Raw genomic sequence first — 22,981 nt, forward strand, 5'->3', positions numbered from 1 at the left:
TGAGCAGAAGACCTAAACAAGCAATTCTCCAAGGAAGACATACAAATGATCAATAGGCACATGAAAAAATGCTCAATATCACTAATTATCAGAGAAATGCAAATCAGAACTATGCTGAGGTATCACCTCACACCAGTTAGAATGGCCATCATTCAAAAGTCCACAAATGACAAATGCTGGAGAGGCTGTGGATAAAGGGGAACCCTTCTACACTGCTGGTGGGAATTCAGTTTGGTACAGCCACTATGGAAAACAGTACAGAGATTCCTCAGAAGACTAGGAATAGACTTACCATGTGACCCAGGAATCCCGCTACTGGGCATATATCCAGAAGGAACCCTACTTCAAAATGACCCCTGCACACCAATGTTCATAGCAGCACTATTTACAATAGCCAAGACATGGAAACAGCCTAAATGTCCACCAATGGATGACTGGATAAAGAAGAGGTGGTATATTTATACAAAGGAATACTATTCAGCCATAAAAACTGACAACATAACGCCATTTGCAGCAACATGGATGATCCTGGAGAATGTCATTCTAAGTGAAGTAAGCCAGAAAGAGAAAGAAAAATACCATATGAGATCACTCATATGCAGAATCTAGGGAAAAAAAAACATAAATACAAAACAGAAACAGACTCATAGACATAGAATACAAACTTGTGGTTGCCAGAGGGATGGGGGGTGGGAAGGGACCGACTAGGATTTCAAAATGTAGAATAGATAAACAAGATTGTACTGTGTAGCACAGAGAAATATATACAGGATCTTGTGGTAGCTCACAGCGAAAGAGACTGTGACAATGAATGTTGTATGTTCATGTATAACTGAAAAATTGTGCTGTACACTGGAATTTAACACAACATTGTAAAATGACTATAATTCAATAAAAAAAAAGTTAAAAAAAAGATAATAGTGTATGCCCTCATTTTAAAATGTTTTTATAGTAACCTAGGATGTAGAAAAATAATTTCACCAAGTAGTTCACATCAAAATTGTATACAATTCTGACATTCAAGGGAAAAATGAAAATTGCAGTTCTAAACTTAGGAATCAACAAAGTATGAATATTTAAATCCTGGGGACTTGAGTTCTCTTGAGTTAAGAGTGCATACTCAGGAAAGAAAATGATCCAGGACTAAGTTTAAGGACACTTGACCCAAATATTTTATAATGGGAAGAAGGAGCTAGTGAACTACATTGAAAATGACAGGGCAATGAAACAGTAGAAAATCTAGAGAGAGTAGAATCCTAGGGTGTGCTTTTCAAAAGAGAAGTGGTGAATTGTATTGATGCTGCTGAGGGGCTGAACAGTATAAGGATGAGAAGGGTATTTGGCAATGCTGAAGTTCAGTTTATTGACTTGTAGGAAACTGTTATACAACATGGTAAGGGTTGTGAGTAAAACATAATGTTTGGGATAATAGACAAATAAATTAAATAAAATATAATATATTCCATGTGGTTGTAGGCTTATGAAGGAAGGTAGAACAGGGAAAAGTGATAGTGCATGGAGGAGACAAAATTTTAAATACAGTGGTCAGGGTAACCCTTATACCAAGAAGGTATGGCAGGAAAATTGAAGGGAGCCGTGCAGATATATTGGAAAGGTGTTCCAGGATAAAGGACGTAAAGGAATACCAAATGCAGGAGGCTTGGCTGCCTCTGGAACCATTTAAGTAAAGTGGAATGAGTAGAAGGGGAATGGGTTGAAGAGGAAAAGTTAGACAAGGAAATGAAAACTGTATGCAGAGAGTTCTTTCCAGAAGTGTCACTTTGAGGGGAAGCAAAGAAATGGAGCAGTTGCTAGAGAAAAACACAGCATACTGACTGTAGAATCTCTCATTAAGAGTATAAATAACTTGATTGAAATTAAGTACTTGTATATAATGATAGTAAAAATGAATATCATGTCATGATATTTTTTAACTTTTTTTATTGAATTATAGTCAGTTTATAATGTTGTCAATTTCCAGTGAAGAGCACAATCTTTCAGTTACACGTGAGCATACTTATATTCATTGTCACATTCTTTTTTGCTGTAAGCTACAAGATCTTGTATATATTTCCCTGTGTGATACAGTATAATCTTGTTTATCTATTCTACGTATGCCTGTCAGTATCTATAAATTTCGAACTCCCAGTCTGTCCCTTCCTACCCCACTTCCCCTTGGCAACCACACTTCTTTAATATAAAAATAATATAATCTCTCTATAGAAAAGCTTTAGTTTTGACATATGGGAAAGACTTGAAATATGTGTATTCTTTGACAAAAGCTCAAGGTATTAATTTTGGTGATCTTAGCAAATTTGTTTACAAAATTACCTCATTTAGAAATTAGATGTAGAATTGGCAATAGTTTATCTAGACTATGTGCTATTCTGACTGGAAACAGTAGGTGTAATTAAATGATTCTTAGAAAAAGCCTTTTAGGTTAATGTAACCAACATTATCAACAGCATACTTTTTGGTATGTCAGAAATACAGCATTCACTTAAGAAAACATCAGCATCAAAGAAATTACCACATTTTGAGTACATCATGGGAAATTGTTAGAACACTTTTTACTTTTAATGTTGAATCTTTGTTAAGTTGTTGAAATGAAATTGGAAGATGACAATTTGGGAATAATCTTAATTCACGACTCCCCTTTCTTTCTCACTTTCTCCCTCCAAATGTTACATATAACACTATTGCTAGACATGAGAGTTTCATTCTTGCAGAATTTTACTTGCTGAAAAATGAGAATGTTTAAGTCCATACCAAATTATATAGTTGAAAGAATAACTAATAAAAGTCTCTATATAAAGTATTTTGCTATTAGATGTTTAGATTGGTTGACATGCCTAATACTTTTTATTAAAAGTAACTCCATGCATGTCTATTTAAACTGAATTGCCCCTTAGATAACCACAAGAGAATAGTGATTACTGGACAGAAGTCATGAATATAAAAATGTTCTTTCAGATTGGAAAAGCTTAAAATAAATATAGTATAGATCTACCTTTACTCAAAATAAATAAAATGAATATAGTATAGATATATATATTTTATACATCAAAAATGCTTTTTTAATTTTCAACACTACTTGTTGAAGAAAACTTAATCTGGCTTTGACATGTGTGATTTTTTTACATTACTGAGAGAGTTGACTAATTCCTTAATGCCATTTTCTTATTTAAGACATGGTAGTCTTTTTGTTTCTGATACATTACTTCTGAGCTCTGCTGGCAAGCTTGTAAATCAGATCACCAACCAATCATAATTTATTTCAATAGGAAACTAAATGTGCAGTGTAGAATACAAATATGTTTTGATCAATATATCTACACGTTAACTCTAATAGATTTTTAAGTTTACAGAATAAATGAAGGTTTCTTTTCATAACATTATTATTATTTTCCTAACATCAATTACATATAATATATATGTTATATTACACAGTCATACAAACCAGATATATTCATTATTACTCAGATGTATGACTTCTAAAATGTATAAACTTGGCTTGCCTCACATTAGCAATCTATGCTTTAACTATCTAATCTGACTTTTTTGATTCACATTGAAATTAAGGCTAATTTCCTTAATGAAACATCCTTGTTTTTATTTGCTCCAGAGATGACTAATTATATCTACGATTAAAAAACAAATCCTCTCATGAGAACATCTTTTTGGTCACAAAGAGTTTTTTGTAAGGTGATGAGATATGCTATAATGTTGGACATTGTATGAAACATTCTGTGATGTGAAATGGTGTGACTCTTTCTCTGTCATTTATCCTATTATATCATATGGATATGAATATAACATATACTCATATAATCATTGAAAACAGTGATTTGTTTCCTCAATCATAGTTTGTATGGATTATAAACAGAATAATATTCTAACCTCTACCCTTAAATTTTTATATTCCTTTCTAAGCTCATTCTTAAAAATATGCTAACATAAAACCTTGCTTATTTTAAAACCTTTGTATAATTGAAATGTCAACATAAACAAGTGATATGTCAGTGTATCATAGAGTATAGCTTGCCCTTTTGTTCTATTTCTGATCTTCATATTTATTGTTCTGCTTTTGTTTTGTGTGTATTGTGTTTACTTGTTTTTTGTTCTTAAAAAATAATCATTCCTGTATCAAGAATGCAATCAAACATTGTGTCTAGTTTTAAATACTAATTTATGATTTAGTTATTTATTTCTGCAGAAAATTATATAAATAAAAACAATTTTTACGTAGATTAATTGTGGCAAATTACACTGTATTATTGTCAATATTCTGCATTGAATATGCAGTGAAATTTAATGTTATTATTAATTTACTATGCTCATTCAAAGTCATTAATTACTCAAAAGACATACATTGAATTCTTCTTGGATACAAATAACTATAGTAGGTTCCAAATTTATGATATTTATCATTATCATAATTTTCTTTGATTTAATTATCCCCAAATCCAGCTTAGTGATTTGTGACATATAATCATGAGTATGGCTGTTTTGAGTGTAAAATGGAGAAGATACTAAACCAATTGAAACCTCATTTCTAGACATTCTTTATCATGTTACTCTTTTTTTTTTTTGGTACATCATTTGTTATTTGCCACCTTCTGAAATTACCTTACTCATTTATTTATGCTACCTTTGTTTGTAAGGCCGTGGATCTTGTCTGTCTTGTTTACTATTATATTTCCAACCCTTAGCATTGGTATTTGTCATGTAGTAAGTGCGTAGTAAATAATTGTTGAGTACACAATCTTTTCGTTATCAAGAAGTGATTTTTCACTGACCTTATACTAGAATATGTGCCTACCTTCAAATGACCACAGTGACTAGATATAGGAATAATAATGTTATATTTAAGAAATATCTCCCTTAGTATTTAGGAAATTAATTCTCTCAATTAATTAGTTTAATGAGTCTTTCTAGGTGGCATATATTCTCAGTCCTTCATTTCTCAGACCTCCTGATAACATGTGAAATATGTTGCAAATATGTAGATTCATTTACTAGATTGCTCCATAAGCCATAAACAAAGTAATATTGTGTAAATTGTGTTTAAATAATGAGCAATACTAGGTGATCACAATCTGGAAAGTCTGCATGACTCCCTTATAACTGATTAAGTTATTTTTCTTCTCTGGTGGCAAATGGGTCTTTGGTACACTTGATTTCTAGTTCAGCGTCTTGGCTTATGTACATTTCTGCTTCCTGAGAATAGGCATTGAAGCTGTCAGGAACACCCTTTTAGTTCCACCCCTGTTGAAGTGCCATTATTTTCTTCACCTCATGTACACTGTGCCTCTAGCTACTGCAGCTCTAACATTTTTGCTTATATCTGTCTCAATTACTGAAGGTGAATTCAGGTTACCAACTATAGTTCTATAGCAGCTATTGCTTGCCTTTACTACACTCTATTGTTGAAATTATCTTTGATGTTCTTGAGAAAGATGAAAAGTTTATCCTTTTTATTGTCTGTTATATCTTCTTTCCTCTCACACTTTTCTTGTTGTCATTGTTGAGTTGCTTCTCATCTACTGGATATTCAAAGGGCCATTCTCCAAACTCTGTACTTTATTGCAACCATCCATGTGTTATACTCTCATTACATTTAAAAATGTGTGCAGCCTGTCAAAAATAATTTAAACTTTCCCTAATGGATGTTTATGCTCATTGAATCAGGGAATTGAAGAGAGCTAAATTGTAAATCAAAATCTGGCATGAAACATGCTACTGTACTGAAAATTTAATTGTACCGAATCTAACTATTTTTTCATTGAATTATTATTTGAATCAAACCAACCAACAAGCAAACAAAAGTAAACATAACCTGGATACTGTATTTTCTGAAAGTAATGAAGTAAAATTTTAAAACTTGAGTTTTAAAATTATACAGTTATATTACATGTCTTTTGTTTACTCAATCCAGATATGAAAAGCAAAACAGTGAGCTTGACCAATAAACAGTATCACTACTATGAAGAGAAAATAAGGCATTGATAGGGAAACACGTTAAAGAAAATTCATTCCAAAACTGGAGGAGAAATGAGAAATGTATAGGATAGAACCCAACTTATTCATGTTAGAATCCAAGAAAATTGGGGTATATAGTAATGTGGCCAAGCCCATTCTGTAGGTCCATGGGCACTGTGATAAAATAAATTTGAATTTATATTTTTATGCCATGGCAGGTGGTCATCCACTAAAAGTGATGGCTAGTTCCCAGACATCCTAAGAAAGATGGGTTTTTGGAGATAAAGGAGGAGGATATAGGATAAAGTGTTCTTGCATCACTTTGTCTACACCTCACCACTGATTACATGTGCAAGGACAGATATTCCAATTTCCCCATACCCATTCCCTAGAATGAGTGAATGCCAAGCACTGAGAGAAGAATTGTAATCATCTCCCACAACACACACACAGAGAAATAAATCAGCTCTCTAATTTGCCTTCCGATGAAGAAACATGTAAGCTTTGAGAATGGGAAAGATATGTCGTATACTGGTTATTAGGAAACCTTGTTCTAAAACTCTCCTTCATTATGTAACAATCTTGCTTTTTGGAGAATATTTTACCTGAGCTTTATAACACACACCTAGTATTTAAATGATTAGGTATATAGGGGTGATATTCCTTTGTTGAATTAAATCAGAAAAACTGCTTTGCCGGAAAGTTTCAAAAGATTATGGAGCTAGGGAGTTATTTATCTATTAATCATGACCAGTATCTGGGTCATAGTTTTACATTTTTTGCTTCAAGTGTCTTACTTTAAGGAAAATTGAAGTGCTACCTTTGTGACTAGATATGTGGTGACTAAATATATATCCAGAATACGATCTGTTTTTGGTCAATTGGAGCAGACCTCCAGTGCCTTACAGAAGTATATATTATAATAAAAGTTAATCATAAAAATGTATAATATTGTGAAATTACAAATAGTGCTTGTTCTATGAAATGAAATTGTGAAATTTTCCATTAAATATGAAATATTTAATATATATTAAATTGAAAAAGTATATCAGTTGCTTTAAAGTCTTACTGTTTTGTAACAATACTGTATCAGTACATACATGGGTTATGCAATGACCAGCATGGTCAGTTCAGCGTCCTTTATGTTTATTATTATCTTTTCAATAGATTTAGGAGAATCAAAAATTAGATGGAGTTTACAGTTGATTTTACTAATATATGCAGCCTGATTGGAACAGCTTATGTTTGGAATTGCATTATTCTATAACTGACCTTTCTGTGCATAAAATAACTATTTCACCTGTGCTTAAAAACTTCACAATTCAAAGTCATGAATGTTGTAGACATTTTTTAGGGCCCCAATTCAGTGAAAATGTTTACTACTGAAAACTTCAAAATTGTTTTTGTTGTTTTCCATCATTCAGGTTATCTGGAATGAATATACCACCACCAATTATCAGCAACAAAAACTGGCTCAGACTGCATTTTGTTACAGACAGCAATCACCGATATCGTGGATTTAGTGCTCCATATCAAGGTATATTTAATGAATACCTCTGCCTCTTTTGATGTGTAAAATGATTGTGGTATACACTATTGCATTTTGTGGTAAAAGCAAATCTTTAACATTAACACATGGTAATTTGAACAAGCAAAAATGGTCATTTTCTTGCTGAGGCAATATTGTGATCATAACTAAATTACAGTGTAAAAGTTAGTTGAGTTTTATAGCACACTGCCCAGAATAAGGAATATCTTGATTTCCAAAAGGTAACATGCAGCAGATGTAATATTTTACTTTAATAAAGTGCTTCAGCAGTTGGACATGCTACCTAAGCCTGTACCACAGAACACTGCAGAAAACTGCAGTTGTAAATAGGCTCTCCATCAATTGAAATCCATTCCCATATACAGTGTGTTTGTGAATGCTAATTTAATTAACCTTGTTAGGATTATTATCTACCATTGTCATTAAAAGGCATAATGTTGAATAAGATATAATATTTGATATATTAAGTTGAACAAACTGTTTAGAACATGATTGTTAAGAAGATGGAATATTAATGGAAATGTAGCTTCTACAATGTTTAGTGATACTATGTGAGTTTAGAGCACTTTATCCTCAGACGACGTATGTAAATAATTCATTTCATTCTCAGTAGCGTATCAGCTACTTTTCAGGAAATAGTGAGCATTGCCACAGTTGTTTTTCCATTTATCTGTTTTTTTTTTTAACGCTTTGCTTTTTAGTAATCTTCAACCTTAAGCACTTTGCAAATTTAATATGATGACTTTAGGCAGCTTATAGTTAATACCTAGAATAGCATTAGAATACATATTGGTTTCAGAATACAAATTTCAACAAATAATTTATGTTTTGGAGACCAGTAACCTTTCTATAGCTGTCCTATTAATATGTTTCTCAAAATAATAGCAATAGATTAATGTGTTGATTTTTAAAGTAGTAAACTGGATATTACTGTAATAAAAAATCCCTAAGATTGTAACTTAAAAGTAAAGATTTTAGACAAAATCCACTGTAGAAAAATCTGTAATTTCTATTTCTAAAGTAGTTAATACAAATGCAAACATGAATGTAAATTTACTTTTAGAGCTGTGCATTTTATTAACATTTCTCATGGTAGAATATATTGCTCATCATAAAACACTGTATTTTAAAATTAAAAATTAAATATTCATAGGAACATTTATTTTTCTTTATTTTATTAAGAATAACTGTTTAGGGCATAGTAACTTGAATCTTACTAAATTCAGCCAGTGTCACTTTTAAATTTGCAATAATATTTCACTGTGTCCATTTCAATTTCTTAAATTTTTGTGTCTTTAGAAATAAGAGGACTTTTTTATAGAGGAAATATAGTTGTAGAACCTTTTTATCTCTGGGTTCACACTTTTCCTTGGGGAGTTTTCCACTCACATGATTTTATGGCTCTGATTTCCCTCTGCAATAATGGAGGCAGATGGCATGGCAGAAATTCAAAGACTATCATCTTTGATTCATGTGGTAATCTATTCTACTAGATTCATGGAATCTTTCAGTCAGATGACTTCTACTCTATCTAAATAGAAATAAAGTAGCACTTATTTTATATTTAAATATACAACCTAGAGGTTAAAAAAAATCATAGATCTCCTTTCTCAAATATAAACTATTTCATTTGCTTAATGTGATATGGTTTCATGAAACTGCTGTCTTTACATGGGGTTGTTTTGCATTATAAGACAGTAGTACAAAGCTGCCAGTAGATTTGTGTATTTAATTATTATTTTCAGTATTCTACTCACTGATCGTAAATTGACTTTTATAGTACTTTCAAGATTCAGTTTGATTTTCCGTCATTGCTGATACGGATTCAGCACTGAAAAATAGCATATCAGTGAATTCACTATAGTAAAATAGAAAGGAAGTGTTTTGTGGGATAGGAATTATTTCTATTTTCAGCAGGAAAAGGAGATCAAAATAGGATAATTTTTGGTGTAATCTATATCTTCAAAATATAGAGGAAATAAAGTGGCCTAAGAAAATATAAGCTGTAATTTTATAATAAAATCAAGGAAAAGTTTTATTATGTAAAAACACAGCTTTGCATTGTATCCATTTAAAACTTTCCTGATTCAGGCTTGATTTTCTTAATTGCATTATCTCCAAATAATATTTTATCTGAACAACATAATTCATTTGGAGAAGCAATTCTTGAAACTATAATAAAAGAAATTTGGGTGACAAAAATGCTACTGAGCTAACTTAGATAGGTATAAAATTCATAATTCTAACATGCTGAATCCATACCCTAGCATGAAATGATAATCATGCTTTTTAGATTGTTCCATGCTATCATTTAATTTCCATGGTATCTGAATTAAAATCAATTCAAAATAGAAAATTTTGTGGTATATACTATTCAAAAGTCACAACTAAGTCTCCATGTAGTGTAGCTTCTTAATAACTCAAATACTTACTTAGTACTAAGAAATTATTATTGATTATCTATTATTTCAAATTTATTTAATGTTTTAATGGAGCTCTAAGTTTCCAAAGACTGATGATTCTCCTCATACATATGTATTTAACCTGTATTTTTTATAAAATACTTTTAATATTAACTGCAAACTACTAAGGATTTCTGAATACCATTAACTATTTTGTATAGTTTGTTCCATAACTGATGGAGCAGGCATATAGGCACAGCAACATGTTTTCACCAGCAGAGCTTCCTTTCAGTTGTGTTATAAAATGGCTTCTTTATCAGTTTAGATATAATAATTTAAATCGGGTTAAGTAGACATTGAGGATAGCACATTAGCAAATATGGTTCTGTTCTAACGTAAATATACTAAGAAAAATCTTGATTTAAGTAAAATGGCTTTGATACAGAAAATGCTCTCCATCCCTAATCCAGCCAATTGAAAATGTTCACTGCTATCTAAAATAAACAAAAGCATTTCCCCTCCCCGCTACGTTTATTTATACTGGAAATCTCTTGTTTTAAAACTCTGTTATCTCTTCTATGCTTCAAAATTTTTTCCTTTATAATTTTCATTTCTCCCCAAGGAAAATCATTTCAATGTCATTTTAGTATATTAGTCTTTGTTTTCAAATAAGTTTTCTACATTCAAGTTCCATTAAACCTCTTCTAAGAACTTTAATAGTACTGCTTCACACATAAGTAGTGTAACTTTTCTTTAATTGTGGTATTTGGAAGTTCTCTTATTTATTTGTTGAAATCTCCATACTACTGTCACTTGATCTTTATTATAAACCTAAAATCTATTATTTTCCACTTATATGAATACTTGATCAAGTTTTCTTAATTTCTAAATTGGAAAGAGATTTTCAGATGACTATCAATTGTCCAATGAAGGAAATTTTACCTGTAGATGATGTTTATTAAAAAATATTATTTTTATCCATAAGGTTCAATTATTCAAATATGAAGTATTACTACTACAGTTTTTATTTTGGGTTATTCAACATATCACACTTTTTTTTTAATGTGCAAAGATAGTGTAGCTATAGATATTCATAAACTTGTCTTTGGAGTCTAAGTTAGGAATTGTAGCATTTAATTAATTCCAAATACCTAAATATATGAATATTCTTATGTTATAGATTCAATTTTCTAAATCCTTATAGATTTTTCTCTTATCTTCTATAATTTTGTTTATATGACTCTTCTTATGCTGGTTAAAATTTTACAGACACTTAGTTTCAATTTAACACAGGTACATCAATAGTAATAGAATGGGTTTTTAATTTACAGAGAAAAATATTTTGTGTAAGTTCTCAAAGAGATTATCATTTTGGGATTAGCTGTGCATCTTTTTGGTAAGAAAAACATATTTAATGAACAAAACTTTCAAAACATATTCACTGAAAATTCACTGTCATAAACCTCAGTTACATAGAGGCCTTTGGCATTTTAGATGCACATAATTTAAGTGAAAAATACCTTTGGAGTATTCACTCCATTTTTTGCATTTGGACATATTTTGACATAAATGTGTGTGCACTGTTACTGAACAAAGATAAATAAGGTGATCAGGAATGGAGCATAATATAGTGGGAAAGAACAGGATTTGGAGGTCAGAAGATGAGCATTGAATTACAAGTTACTAATTGCTGTCTGAGTTATCTTGAACCTTGGTTTTCCAAAGAGTGAAAACAGTCACAATAGCTAGACATATTATTCTTGTGCAAATCAAAAGACATTAACATTTCTTATAGTAAAATTTAGACATGCAGCGAATAGATACTTTTTTACAAAAAAGATAATCAATCATATGGAATGAGTGAGAAACATACTAACCATGAGATACAAATAGTTTAAAAATTGTGATCAAACATAAAATTTAAATCCAAGAACCTCAATTAAGAAAAATGCTAGGTAGTATTTCTCACTATCACAAATGAGGGTGCCTACTTTTCTCCAGGGAAAATCACTGGTTTTAAGAACTCAATTTTAAAATAGGATTTTTGTATGTAAAACTGAAAAGCAGTTTCTTGTTCAAAAACAGAACTTTTAAAATCATAAATATAGTCCAAGTTTAAAAATAGAGCACGACATCAAAATAATCTGTTTAATTGCATTTTAAAAATTTTGTTTAGACTTCAGTTTTTCATATTGTACCTCCATTTTGTTAAAAAAAAAAGTCAGAGAATCATATCTATCATGAAACCCTTCCTCTATTTAATAACTATCAGTGTGTGTCATGTTTATGGTTTCAGAGTTGTAGGTGGGAGTGTGACATGAGAAGAGAAGATCAAACCTTTTGGTTTAGACAATTTAGGTGTAGTTTACTATCATGGAAATGTAGCACATGGACAAATAGGCTACTTTTCTGATAAAGACAGTGGACAGGGCTCTCTGGCAGCACAATTCAAGAAATATTCAGTGAATATATGTATATTTATCATGTTATAGTAGGTATTACTTAAATTTTAAGGAGTACATGCTCGGGAAAATTCTTAAACTGAATTTGCATTCTTGTCTCAAAATCCCCCTTTCATACATAGACAAACTGCATTATTTTAAGCTTATAAATAAGCTAATTATGTTCATTCAGTGAGTTTTAAGAGAATAAGAAGTTGAGTTTCACTGGAGTATAGTGTTTGAAAGAATTTCTAATCTTGTACTTTGTTTTATGTATTTTTGATTTTATTAGCAATATCACCTTTTTATCTTCAAGTCTCCTTAAATACTACATAATTACCTTATCTTGAAATTCTTTTTTTCCCTTAATTTTTATTGTAGGGTTAGAAAAGACAAATCAAAACTTCTTTTACCTTTTCTGGCTTTATGAGCCTATCTGGTCCATGGGATTCATCATCTTAATTAATATAAAGTCTACGCAACTTGTAAAGATAACTGAAAGAAGATATTTAGTAATAAAAGTGATCTAAGTAACCATTGGTCTGTCTAAAATAGCCATTAAAAACTCCCTCTTAGCATTTCCTTCGGTGATGTAAATGTATATATCATAGTCTTGCCAATGTAAAATTTAAGGCTTTTTAACATGTTAGGTAATAATGATGTTAGAATTAAATTCTTCCATAGCTAACTATATTTATATTTTCATTTTAATCCTTAAAATGTTTTTGGCAATATTCTTATATATCTCCCAGCGCAAAATTCTGTTCATAAATTGTGGGTGTGTTTAACAGTAAACTGGCTAATTGTCATTTCATTTCAAGTTTCCCTGAAATTTGAAATATGTAAAGAAATAGTCGCATAAATCAGCATATCAATTGAAATTCTATTGTATAATTTTATTACTCCCTAAAGAATTGAATCAATCTCCATAACATTGATAGTAGGGAGACTCTGATTTATAGTCAAAATGGAAAATATCACAGATTATTACTTTAAAAAGTTCTGTAATGCTTACATTGGCTAAGTGTTCTTTCTTAAGCCAACATTTAATTTATATAGACATATATAAACACATTATTGATACATCTTAAAAAGTGAAAGGCAAATTATATTAACTTTATATTAAAATCTTATGGAATCTAGAAATATCTTAGTAAAATGAATGTAACTCAGATTACTATCTTCAAATACAGCAACTGCTATGAATAGGAGATAATCTATCAAATATTTAGCTTTAACGTAGATAATATTCCCTAAAACATGTAGTAGGTTTAAAATGTAGTACTTGACAATCATAAAACTGAAAAAAAAATCATTTTGGTGTAACATTTTAATTTTGATCACACATGCCTGCAGGTGATAGAATAAACTTAAAACTTGCCAATCTCTTCTAGGATAAAAGTCACTTTTGTGTTAACTCAACTTCTTTGGGGTAAATGTTCAAACTTTCAGAGCTTAGGTCACCTCCTTCCTTTTTAAAGTAAGCTTCTAGTTACAAGCGATGCTGTATAAGCCCTAATAGTGATGGAACGAAGCTTACTGGTTTATATATAAACCCTTGCTCTCACTCAAGAATACTAGCTGGTTTCAGTGGGGACACTACTCTTTAGTGTCTGAGAATCCTGCAGATGTCTGCTGGTGTCCATGGGGTAACTTGTGGTATGTAATTTTAGCATGATCAATTGTTCACCATTCTGATTCTACTCCATGGTACCTTTTGCTGGGTCTTCCATCCATTCTTTAGCTAGAGCTCTTTAAGCCATACTTCCTGCTATAAATTCTCTTTTTCCCTTACCATGATAGCACTATGGCAGGGTCCTCGCTCTCTGTTAACTTACTGATATCTATCGGCCACCCAAAACCCATCCTTCAACAAAGTGTAAAATACTACTCTTGCTGTTCTGCTGAATGTGGGTATGGATTTAAGGGGTTTACATTTTTCCATAAATCAATGCTTTAAGACTTCAGAATTAATTCCTCTAGCAAATGGAGTTTAACAAATCTATATAGAGTTTTGTACCATCCCTCACTAACCTCTATCCTCCATGAGAGTTTTTAAATGAAGAGGCAGCTCAGACTTACTGTTCCTTTCAGATGGTGGGAGAGCTTTTCTTTTGTCGTGTCCTGAGCTTTCACTAATCATGGCTTTTTGTAAGTCTCTGTTAACTGAATCTTCCAGACTTGCCTCTTGATCTGAAAAAGACACTGTTTGAAATTTATATTCCATAATCTTTCTCAATTTAGCATGACTCTTAAGACTGATATTTGGGTACTTTGGGTACTTTAAAAATGTAATTTTCAGTCAAAGTTGTACCAGAACTTTCCCAAATCAGAGGAATCCAAGGTACTCACAGAATGAGGAAAATCCACAGAGTCAAGATTAATAGTAACAAGAAATACAAATATTTAAGATTTTCAAAACAGCCTACTTTTTAAGTGAGAAATTGATCTCCTCAAGGAAGTAGACATATTATCTTTCCTACATAAACCTAAAATATATTCTGTATTGATTTAATAATATTCAAGCTACATTTACAGCTGTAGTTAGTTTAAAAAAAATGTACATGAAGTCTATAATATTTACCATCTTTATTATCCAAACTATCTTTAGGTTAGCACTTTCCTTTTAGTTAATGTGATTTATATCAAATACTTTAAATTACTATAATGTAATGAATTAATGAATAATACTTTTTTGGTCTCTAATTATATGAATTTTCCATATTTCCAAGTATAAAAAATAATACAAAGTATTACCAAAAATTATCATTGTTTATGGTAGTACTTCATGGTGATTCAATATTGTTCCATTTAGTATTCATTTTATATGAATATAGATGGTAAGATTTTACTCACATTAAGTGGTCTTAAATACTTACATTTACTATCTCTATTAAGACAATTTGGTTAAATCACCTAAAGAAGAGCACATAACAAAGAATAACTGATTAAGTGGTGTTTAAGAAACAAAATTCAGTGTTTTACAATTCTGCTGAGATGACAAAGATACTGAACAAGTTATTTTCTTATTAGGAATGATTTACTAGTTGCACAAAATGACCTCCAAGGGGCTTTTTAATTAAGCACAGAAGGTACAATCAGTCAAACATACTGTATGTGATTGATTCCTCCATGTCGGTATGAAAAATGGAGTCTGAGATAATAAAGCCTGTAGACTTTACTTATTACATTTACTTTATAGAAAATTTTACCATGCCATATGAAAATGACATGAAATTAAAATCCCTAGACTTTTACATTCAAATTCAAAGATATCCCAAAATAACTAAAGGCAATTTAGGAAAAGTTTGTTTAAATGATAAAGATATTATTAACTTAGGATTTTCCTTAAGTTTAGAGTTGTATGGTGATAAGCAGTCATATAGAGGTCAATGTTGTGGCCCCAAAAGCTTTGAAATCATTGGGTTAAAGAAATTTAAACTGAATTATTTTATTTAATCAGATAAGCCCTTTTTAGCTTATTTTGGAACTTCTATTCCCCAGGATACATTTTGGGAAGTGATCCTATAAGTTATGATAGAAAGGACTGACAATAAATTTACCATTACTTAGCCTGATCTTTTTTCAGTTATTTAATTAATTTAAGTTACAAATGAGGCAGGCAACTTGCTAATGTTGTTTAATGTTACTAAAACAATTTAGATTAAAGCTCACACTTGAGATGTATTACAGTGCATTTATTTATTTATTTATTTATTTATTTATTTATTTATTTATTTATTTACCCATCCTTCCAATTTTATTCATCAAAAATAATACTGAACACTTCCTTTGTAACAGACAATGTACTAGGCTCTGATATTACACAATCCCTTCATTAAGAGAATTTCTTGTCTAGTATGTAAAAAGATAAGTGAATATTTTGCTAAGAGAGAAATAATTTATGAAGTATTATAATTTAGAAAATATGAGCTAATGTGGGGAGTGAAGGACAATGCATGGTCTAGGAAAGCTTTCAGACTTGAGTCTGGAGGATGCCAAGTAATTTTCCCTTAGAATGGACATGTGATCACTCTGTGATATAAAACTATGTTAGTCCACTGTAGCGCTACAGATAATTAAAATATTGAAATAGTGCTGATTGATAAATAGCCACTCCTGCTAGGCCCAGAGTACCTGCACTGCTTTCCTGACACCTGAAATGCTCCATCTCTTTGAGGACCCCCTAGATTGTCCTGTAATGCAACAAGTAGCTAATTGCTGGTACCTTCTGGGTACTGCTGTGTCCAACATTTACAATTCAGTTTCTGACCCCTAACAACTGTTATTCAATATTCTCAATATCATCCCAGACCTTCTGGTTTATGACAAATCCAAAGTGACCAGCAAGAAGTGAAAATTGCTACTCTCTATTACTGTTGGATGACTTTAAAAAAATGTGTTGTTCACTTAAAAATGTAGCATATGTCTGTGCAAATTAAAATATATGGATGATACAAATATTCTATCTACTGTATTATAAAGCTGGAAAACAAATTCTGAATTGTTTCATGGTTACTTGGTTTTATAATTTGCACCTCCTTAAGGACAGTATTTGTGTCTTTTTATCTTTGCACTCCCAGAGTTTACCATATTATAGGTGCTCAGTAAATGTTGAAAGAATGAACGTTATACATTCATATGCATGTGTCACAATTTTAAAATATTTGCATATGCACTATTTCATGTAATCCTCACAATACCCCATTGGTTGTATCAAATAAGAAATAAAGACTCTGGGACAATTTATGCAAACATACCTTGCACAAGGGCACCAAGGGTAGGTGGCAGGTGGGAGCTGTGCACCCCTGCCTAAGCCCTTTGCCTGATGAAGCATTACCCAGAGAAAGGGGCTTGTTTGTCTAACTTATTCCTTCACATAAGTATTCTGGAAAGAGCAGTGGACTAGAATTTGGTTAACCTGGGCACAGACCCCATTCTGTGAACTTGAATGGATTCCTTAACATCTCAGGACCATTAGGTCATTAGATAATGGAAAAAATAAGCTTCTTTTCAGATGTAAAATTTTTTGGTTTAATCTACTGTTTCTCATGCCAGTAACTCACAAAAGGTGCTCCAATGATAGCTCAGCTTCACAGTAGTATGTATACACACACAAATATATATTATATATAATTTTAAATTTTATTGTAGCCACATTAAAAAAGAGAAAACTTAATTATATCTAAGTAATATATCCAAAATATTAACATTTCAACACTTAATGTAAAAATGTTAATGAAATATTTTGCATTCTGTTTTTTGATTAAGCCTTTGAAATCTAAACACATATTCACAGCACAATTTGTACATTGTTTTCATTGGGAAGAGTTTTTTTTTATAGACTAGAAAAAATAATTTACTTACCCTTAATAATAAATATTTCAATTTATAACAATTATTATTTATTTAGGCTTTAATTCTTGCTGTCTGGATAAAATATTCAAATAAACACATTTTAATGTTCCATCAGGGTATTCTTCTAACACTTCCCCTACAATACTATATTTTAAGCAATGCAACAGTTAAAATAAAATATGGTCTATCAAAACAATGAAGTTGGATTTAATGGAAAAATATTTTGTGCTGCCTATTTCTAAATTTAAATTTAAATTAATTACAGTGAAATACAATTAAAAATTCAATTCTTCAGTCTCATTAGCTACATTTCAAATGTCCAAAGGCCACACATGGCTAGTGGCTGCAATTTTGGACTGTACAACCTTGGTAGATGAAGTGAACAGCCTTCCTGTGGCACAAAGTTAGTGCTCTGCAATTATAAAGAAGTAGGAAATCTGTTCAAAAATTACAGTAAATACAATGAGAGGATATGATGTAGTGTCACTTTTTCTTTGTTCCTCAACTTTTTGTTGTTACTGTCTACTAACCATTTATGATTTATTGTTCATGATCATTGTACTGCAAGATCTGCCTTATTTCAGAACTTTAGAATCTATACTTAATTTTAAAAATTACGATGTTTCTCCTCACCGTATGCAATTTCAAATAAATCCATAAAATAAAAGTGTATTATAAAATTCTTACTTTACCCACCTAATACTTTTAAAAACATTAATTCCTTTGAAAGTCAGTTCCTTTTACTTTCTTTTTTCTCTTTCTTTTTTTTATGTTTATTTTTTGGCTCCCTTTAATGCATGTTCTATTCTGTCAGACATGTAGCACAGATACGTCTTTTCGCTACCATAAAGATATTGAGAAAGTTAACCTTGTATTTAAGAAATGGGATGGATGTTTCTAATGCAGTGTGTTCTGAAGCTGTACTATGGGCCTGATTTCATACATTCTGTTTGTTCATTTTCCCTATGAAGATATTAATTCATTGATTCAGAAAGTGTCATAACTGTATACAAAAAGCAGAGTTTCACAAAGGCATGTTAAGTTTTTTAAAAAGCCTCAAATTTCTTATAGTTTTCACAGTTAGATAACTAACAAAATCTAATAAATAATTTCAGTTTTATAGGGGAAAAATTCTGTCAACATATATCTCCAGGATGAAAACTCAGTTAGCTCCTGTTGTCACATTAAACAGGTAAATTAATTTGCTAGAGCTGCTGTAACAAAATGTCACAGACTGAGTGGTTTAAACAACAGAAACGTATTTATCACAGTTTTGGCGGTTGGAAGTCCAAGATCAATGTGTCATTAGGTTTTATTTCTTCTGAGCCATACTCCTTGCTTGCAGATGGTCACCTTCTTGCTGTGTCTTAACATAGCCTTTCATCTGTGCACTCTCATGCCTGGTGCTGGTTTCTGTGTGTCTGAATTTCCTCTTCTTATAAGAATATCAGTCATATTGGCTGAGGGCTCACCCTAAAGAACCCATTTTAACTTAACCACCTCTTTGAAGAACTTACATCTAAATACAGTAACATTTAGAGGCATTGGGTCTTAAGACTTCAACATATGGATTTTAGAGGGGTATAATTTAGCTCATAAAACTAGAAAACTTCTTACTTTCTGCTGTTTTAGGTTTCTCTGAGATCAGAGGTAGAGTGGAGAGGAGGTAAAAGGACTGGCCTGGACCTAAGTCCTAAAGCAAGCTACAGCCTACCTCCTCCTGATAATCAGAGTGACTCTATCATGGGCAGTCCTGGAGCCTTTTCAGTTATTCCCGCTGGGTCTCTCTCTTTGCAATTCCTTATCCCTGCAGGATGCATCAGTATTCTCCAGGGACACTTGCCATACTTGGTCCCCAGCTATTGAATATCCTCAGTCATCTTCTGCTGAGGTGTTTTTACCCCTCAGATGGCCTAATTGGATAGATCCCCAGATGATGCCGTTTTGAATGTCTGTAATCCATGGCAAAACAGGAAGCAAATTCTTGCTTTGAGGAAAAAAAAAATCAGGCTTATCTGCTTATCTCAATACAGAAGCTCTCTCTTCTCTGTTCTCTAAGATTTCTTCAGCAGATGTCACCGTTGGCTTATTGCTGTGTGAATTTGGCTTTAGCTTTCTCAGACATAAATGGACACCAGTCTTTTGTGTGTGCCAACTGCATGAAACAAATTTCATAACTGAGTAATCCTACTGAAGCCTACCTCACTAGAACAGGACTAGAAGGTATTCTCCCACTAATTCTTCAGAGGAGTCCTGGGAAAAGTATTCACTGATCTACAAGGGCAGTCTTGAAGCAATTTCACCCATCTCCTTCTATCCTCTCTCTCCCTTCTACATCCTTGTTTATTCCTGAAGAGTGTACAAGTCACAAAACAGATTCTCCTACATTTCCTTTGAAAATTACTCATACAAGAAGCTGAATCTGTCATACATTCATTTAAATATGTTAATATCTACTAAATTATTGATTTCATTGAAACTGCATCAGGAGGAGCTCCATTCCAACCTCCTAGTCCACGCTCCAAACACATATACACACACACATATATATGGAAACGTTTACAAACTTGCTGAAATCAATGTTTATACCTCGCCAAACTATTTAATAGCCAGTAGAAACTGTATTTATCATTTTCAATACTTGAAATTGTTGATATACAGCAAATAAACTGCTAGATAATTTCTCCAGCAAAAATGGGTTTATTTGAGATCAGCAGAGACTTGCAATTTGCAGTCTGCAGTCATGGCAAGCCACATGCAGATCCCTTCATGGCAATAGAAGAACTCTTTTATAGACAGAGAAAGGAAGTTGGGAGGGCTATAGTAAACAAAAAGTTCATGGGTTTTCATTGGCTAAATCCTTACGGAGAAAGACAAGAATCTTTCTCATTCCTGTGGGGCTCTGCTATCCTTGCAGGTGTGAGAGTTCCCTCTCTGGTCTCCCAACTATTTTTAATTGAAATTTCTGTTTATTAATTTTTTTACAGTATAAGATTTGTATATACGGTTTGTATCTTCTTTTAGTTATAAATTTTCTCTCCCCCAAATTTCTCTCTTACACTGATTGAACTTCTATGATTTGTATAGTTCATAAACTGAATATAACTGAAGCCAACAAAGAACAGATAATGCAAAATCCATACAATATTTGGGAATAGCTGAAGTTTAGGCTGAATCTAAGGTAAATAGAAAACTGTACACATTAAATTTGTTTATTTCTAATAAGAGAAATTCTGAGAGGCACTAATATTTAGCTGAAGATCTAAAGTTATTATTGGAGTCTCAGTTATGTCACTGTATTTGTACAGTGTATAATGTAAACTGTAGAAAATTTGCTTTGAATCTTAATTTACTCATAAAGAAAATGAGGAAGATGGATTATATAATCATTATTTTTTTTAGGTAATTTTTTTAATGTTAAATTATTTCATTTCTCTTTTAAATGGTACATCAGTGACTTAGTGAATTATTTACAGATGACAAAACATTTCAGCGCATGTTTATATTTTAGTTTTTTCCCCCAAATTTGTATAATTATGAGAATAAATTTTAAGGGGAGCTGTTGTGCAGCTCTGACTCTAAGAGAGAATTAACAAAATGAACTTGATTCCTATATGGTCTTAATTTAAATGGCATAGTTTATGTTTTATGAATATGTCAACATACAGCATATATCTGTCCTAGGATAATTTTATTCATTTATATGTTTATTTTTCAAAAGTCCCAGGGCATCTAAACCATGACTATGTAGCCATAGTTACCTGTTGATTATGTGATGTGGCAGTTAAAGATGCAACTGAGAAAACTGATGATGAGCCCTCTTTTTCTGGTTTATACAGTGACTCAGTAGTAGTAGTTGGTGAGGGGTTTATTTTGCCATCTCCTTCTCTCAATCTCTTTTGATAGATACATAGATAGATGATAGATAGATAATCACTGGATGCAAGTTAAATTGCTCATCCATGAAAATTTAAGCAGGGCACCAAATTTGTCTAACATTGTTAAAATACGTTTGACAAATTTATTGTTAAACAATTTAAATCTTTAAGATATTATTCACTCAATGTTGCCAGCCATGAATAAATACTTTAATAAGCAAATTTAAAATGTGGTTTCTAATTCATTTAACCCCCTTCCCTAAAATTCTGCATAAGAATTACTAAAATAAACTAAAGCTCTTTCCTGGTGCACAGATTTTAATTTTTAACTTTTTCCATTGAGTTATGCTATTGATTCCACAGCTATTAAATTACCGCAAAAAAAAAAAAAAAAAAAAGACACCAACTAAACTAGTGCTTAATTTTCTGAAATGAAATAATCTTCCCAACTACTGACATGAGGTAAAGGAAATTAGGTCAAGGTTCCTTTTTATAACAGTATTGTTTTGCAAATTAAAGACCCAATATTTTAAGTCTTTCTGTATATTACATTGTTCAATAACTCTTCTATTTTCTCTCTTTTTTTTTTTTTTGGATAGTGAATGCTTTTTAGTATACCTTTCTATATAAATGATTCTGCAATACTCTGCCTGTGAGAATTCTTTCATATAAAAATTTTTTCATATAGAATATCTAGTGTATTTTCATGCTACATTTCTTTGCTTCTATTGCTACATGACTTACTTAATAGCTCTGCATAATGCATTTCTATTTAATTAAATGATAAGTAGGACTGTAGGCTGAAATGCATCTGAATCTGAGTGGGACCAGTTTGTTTCATACCCTACAAGAGAATTTTATTTCTTAGTATTTTGTTGGTACTTAGAGAATAACATATTTTAAAGTGGTACAGTCTTATTCTCTTAATTTAATAGAAAACTTTACAAAAATATCTGTACCTGAGGGCCTTTTTAATCAAGATTATGCCATCAAAACCAAAAAGAAAAACATAGTGATAACCCTTTCAAAAAAATTTTTATTATAATGTATTTCTGTCATTAGTTTTTACTGTTTTGGGAAGGAGAGCAGTGTAGGGATAGCTTAAACATATCAGTCAGAAAATAAATGTTTTAAATCTAGTGTCTTCAAAAAAATGGTAGAGATATGTCATCAAGTCTGTACTTATATGACTTTTTTTTTTTTAGTATTTGATTGATACACTGTTGAAAGATACAGTTTCTTATGTGATATAGTTTGAAAATAATAGGAATACTGATTTCTATGACATAGTAGTAAGTAGTGTTTCTGGAATAAAAATGTCTGGTATTAAATCTTGGTTTTCCTATTTGTTCCAAAATCATGCTTTTTATT

The 22,981-nt window shown here is 31.4% G+C and overlaps 1 protein-coding gene across 1 annotated transcript in view; it reads left to right on the forward strand.

Annotated features, from left to right (window-relative positions):
- Positions 1 to 22,981, forward strand: part of CSMD3 (CUB and Sushi multiple domains 3) — a 1,010,791-nt gene that overhangs the window by 378,542 nt on the left and 609,268 nt on the right. Inside the window, exon 6 of the mRNA XM_064476888.1 lies at positions 7,407 to 7,519. Within this exon, the coding sequence (XP_064332958.1) occupies positions 7,407 to 7,519 (113 nt within the window). The remainder of the gene's footprint in view (positions 1 to 7,406; positions 7,520 to 22,981) is intronic.

This window comes from Camelus dromedarius, chromosome 20 (assembly GCF_036321535.1).
Source record: "Camelus dromedarius isolate mCamDro1 chromosome 20, mCamDro1.pat, whole genome shotgun sequence".
In the NCBI taxonomy this organism is placed as follows: Eukaryota; Metazoa; Chordata; class Mammalia; order Artiodactyla; family Camelidae; genus Camelus; species Camelus dromedarius.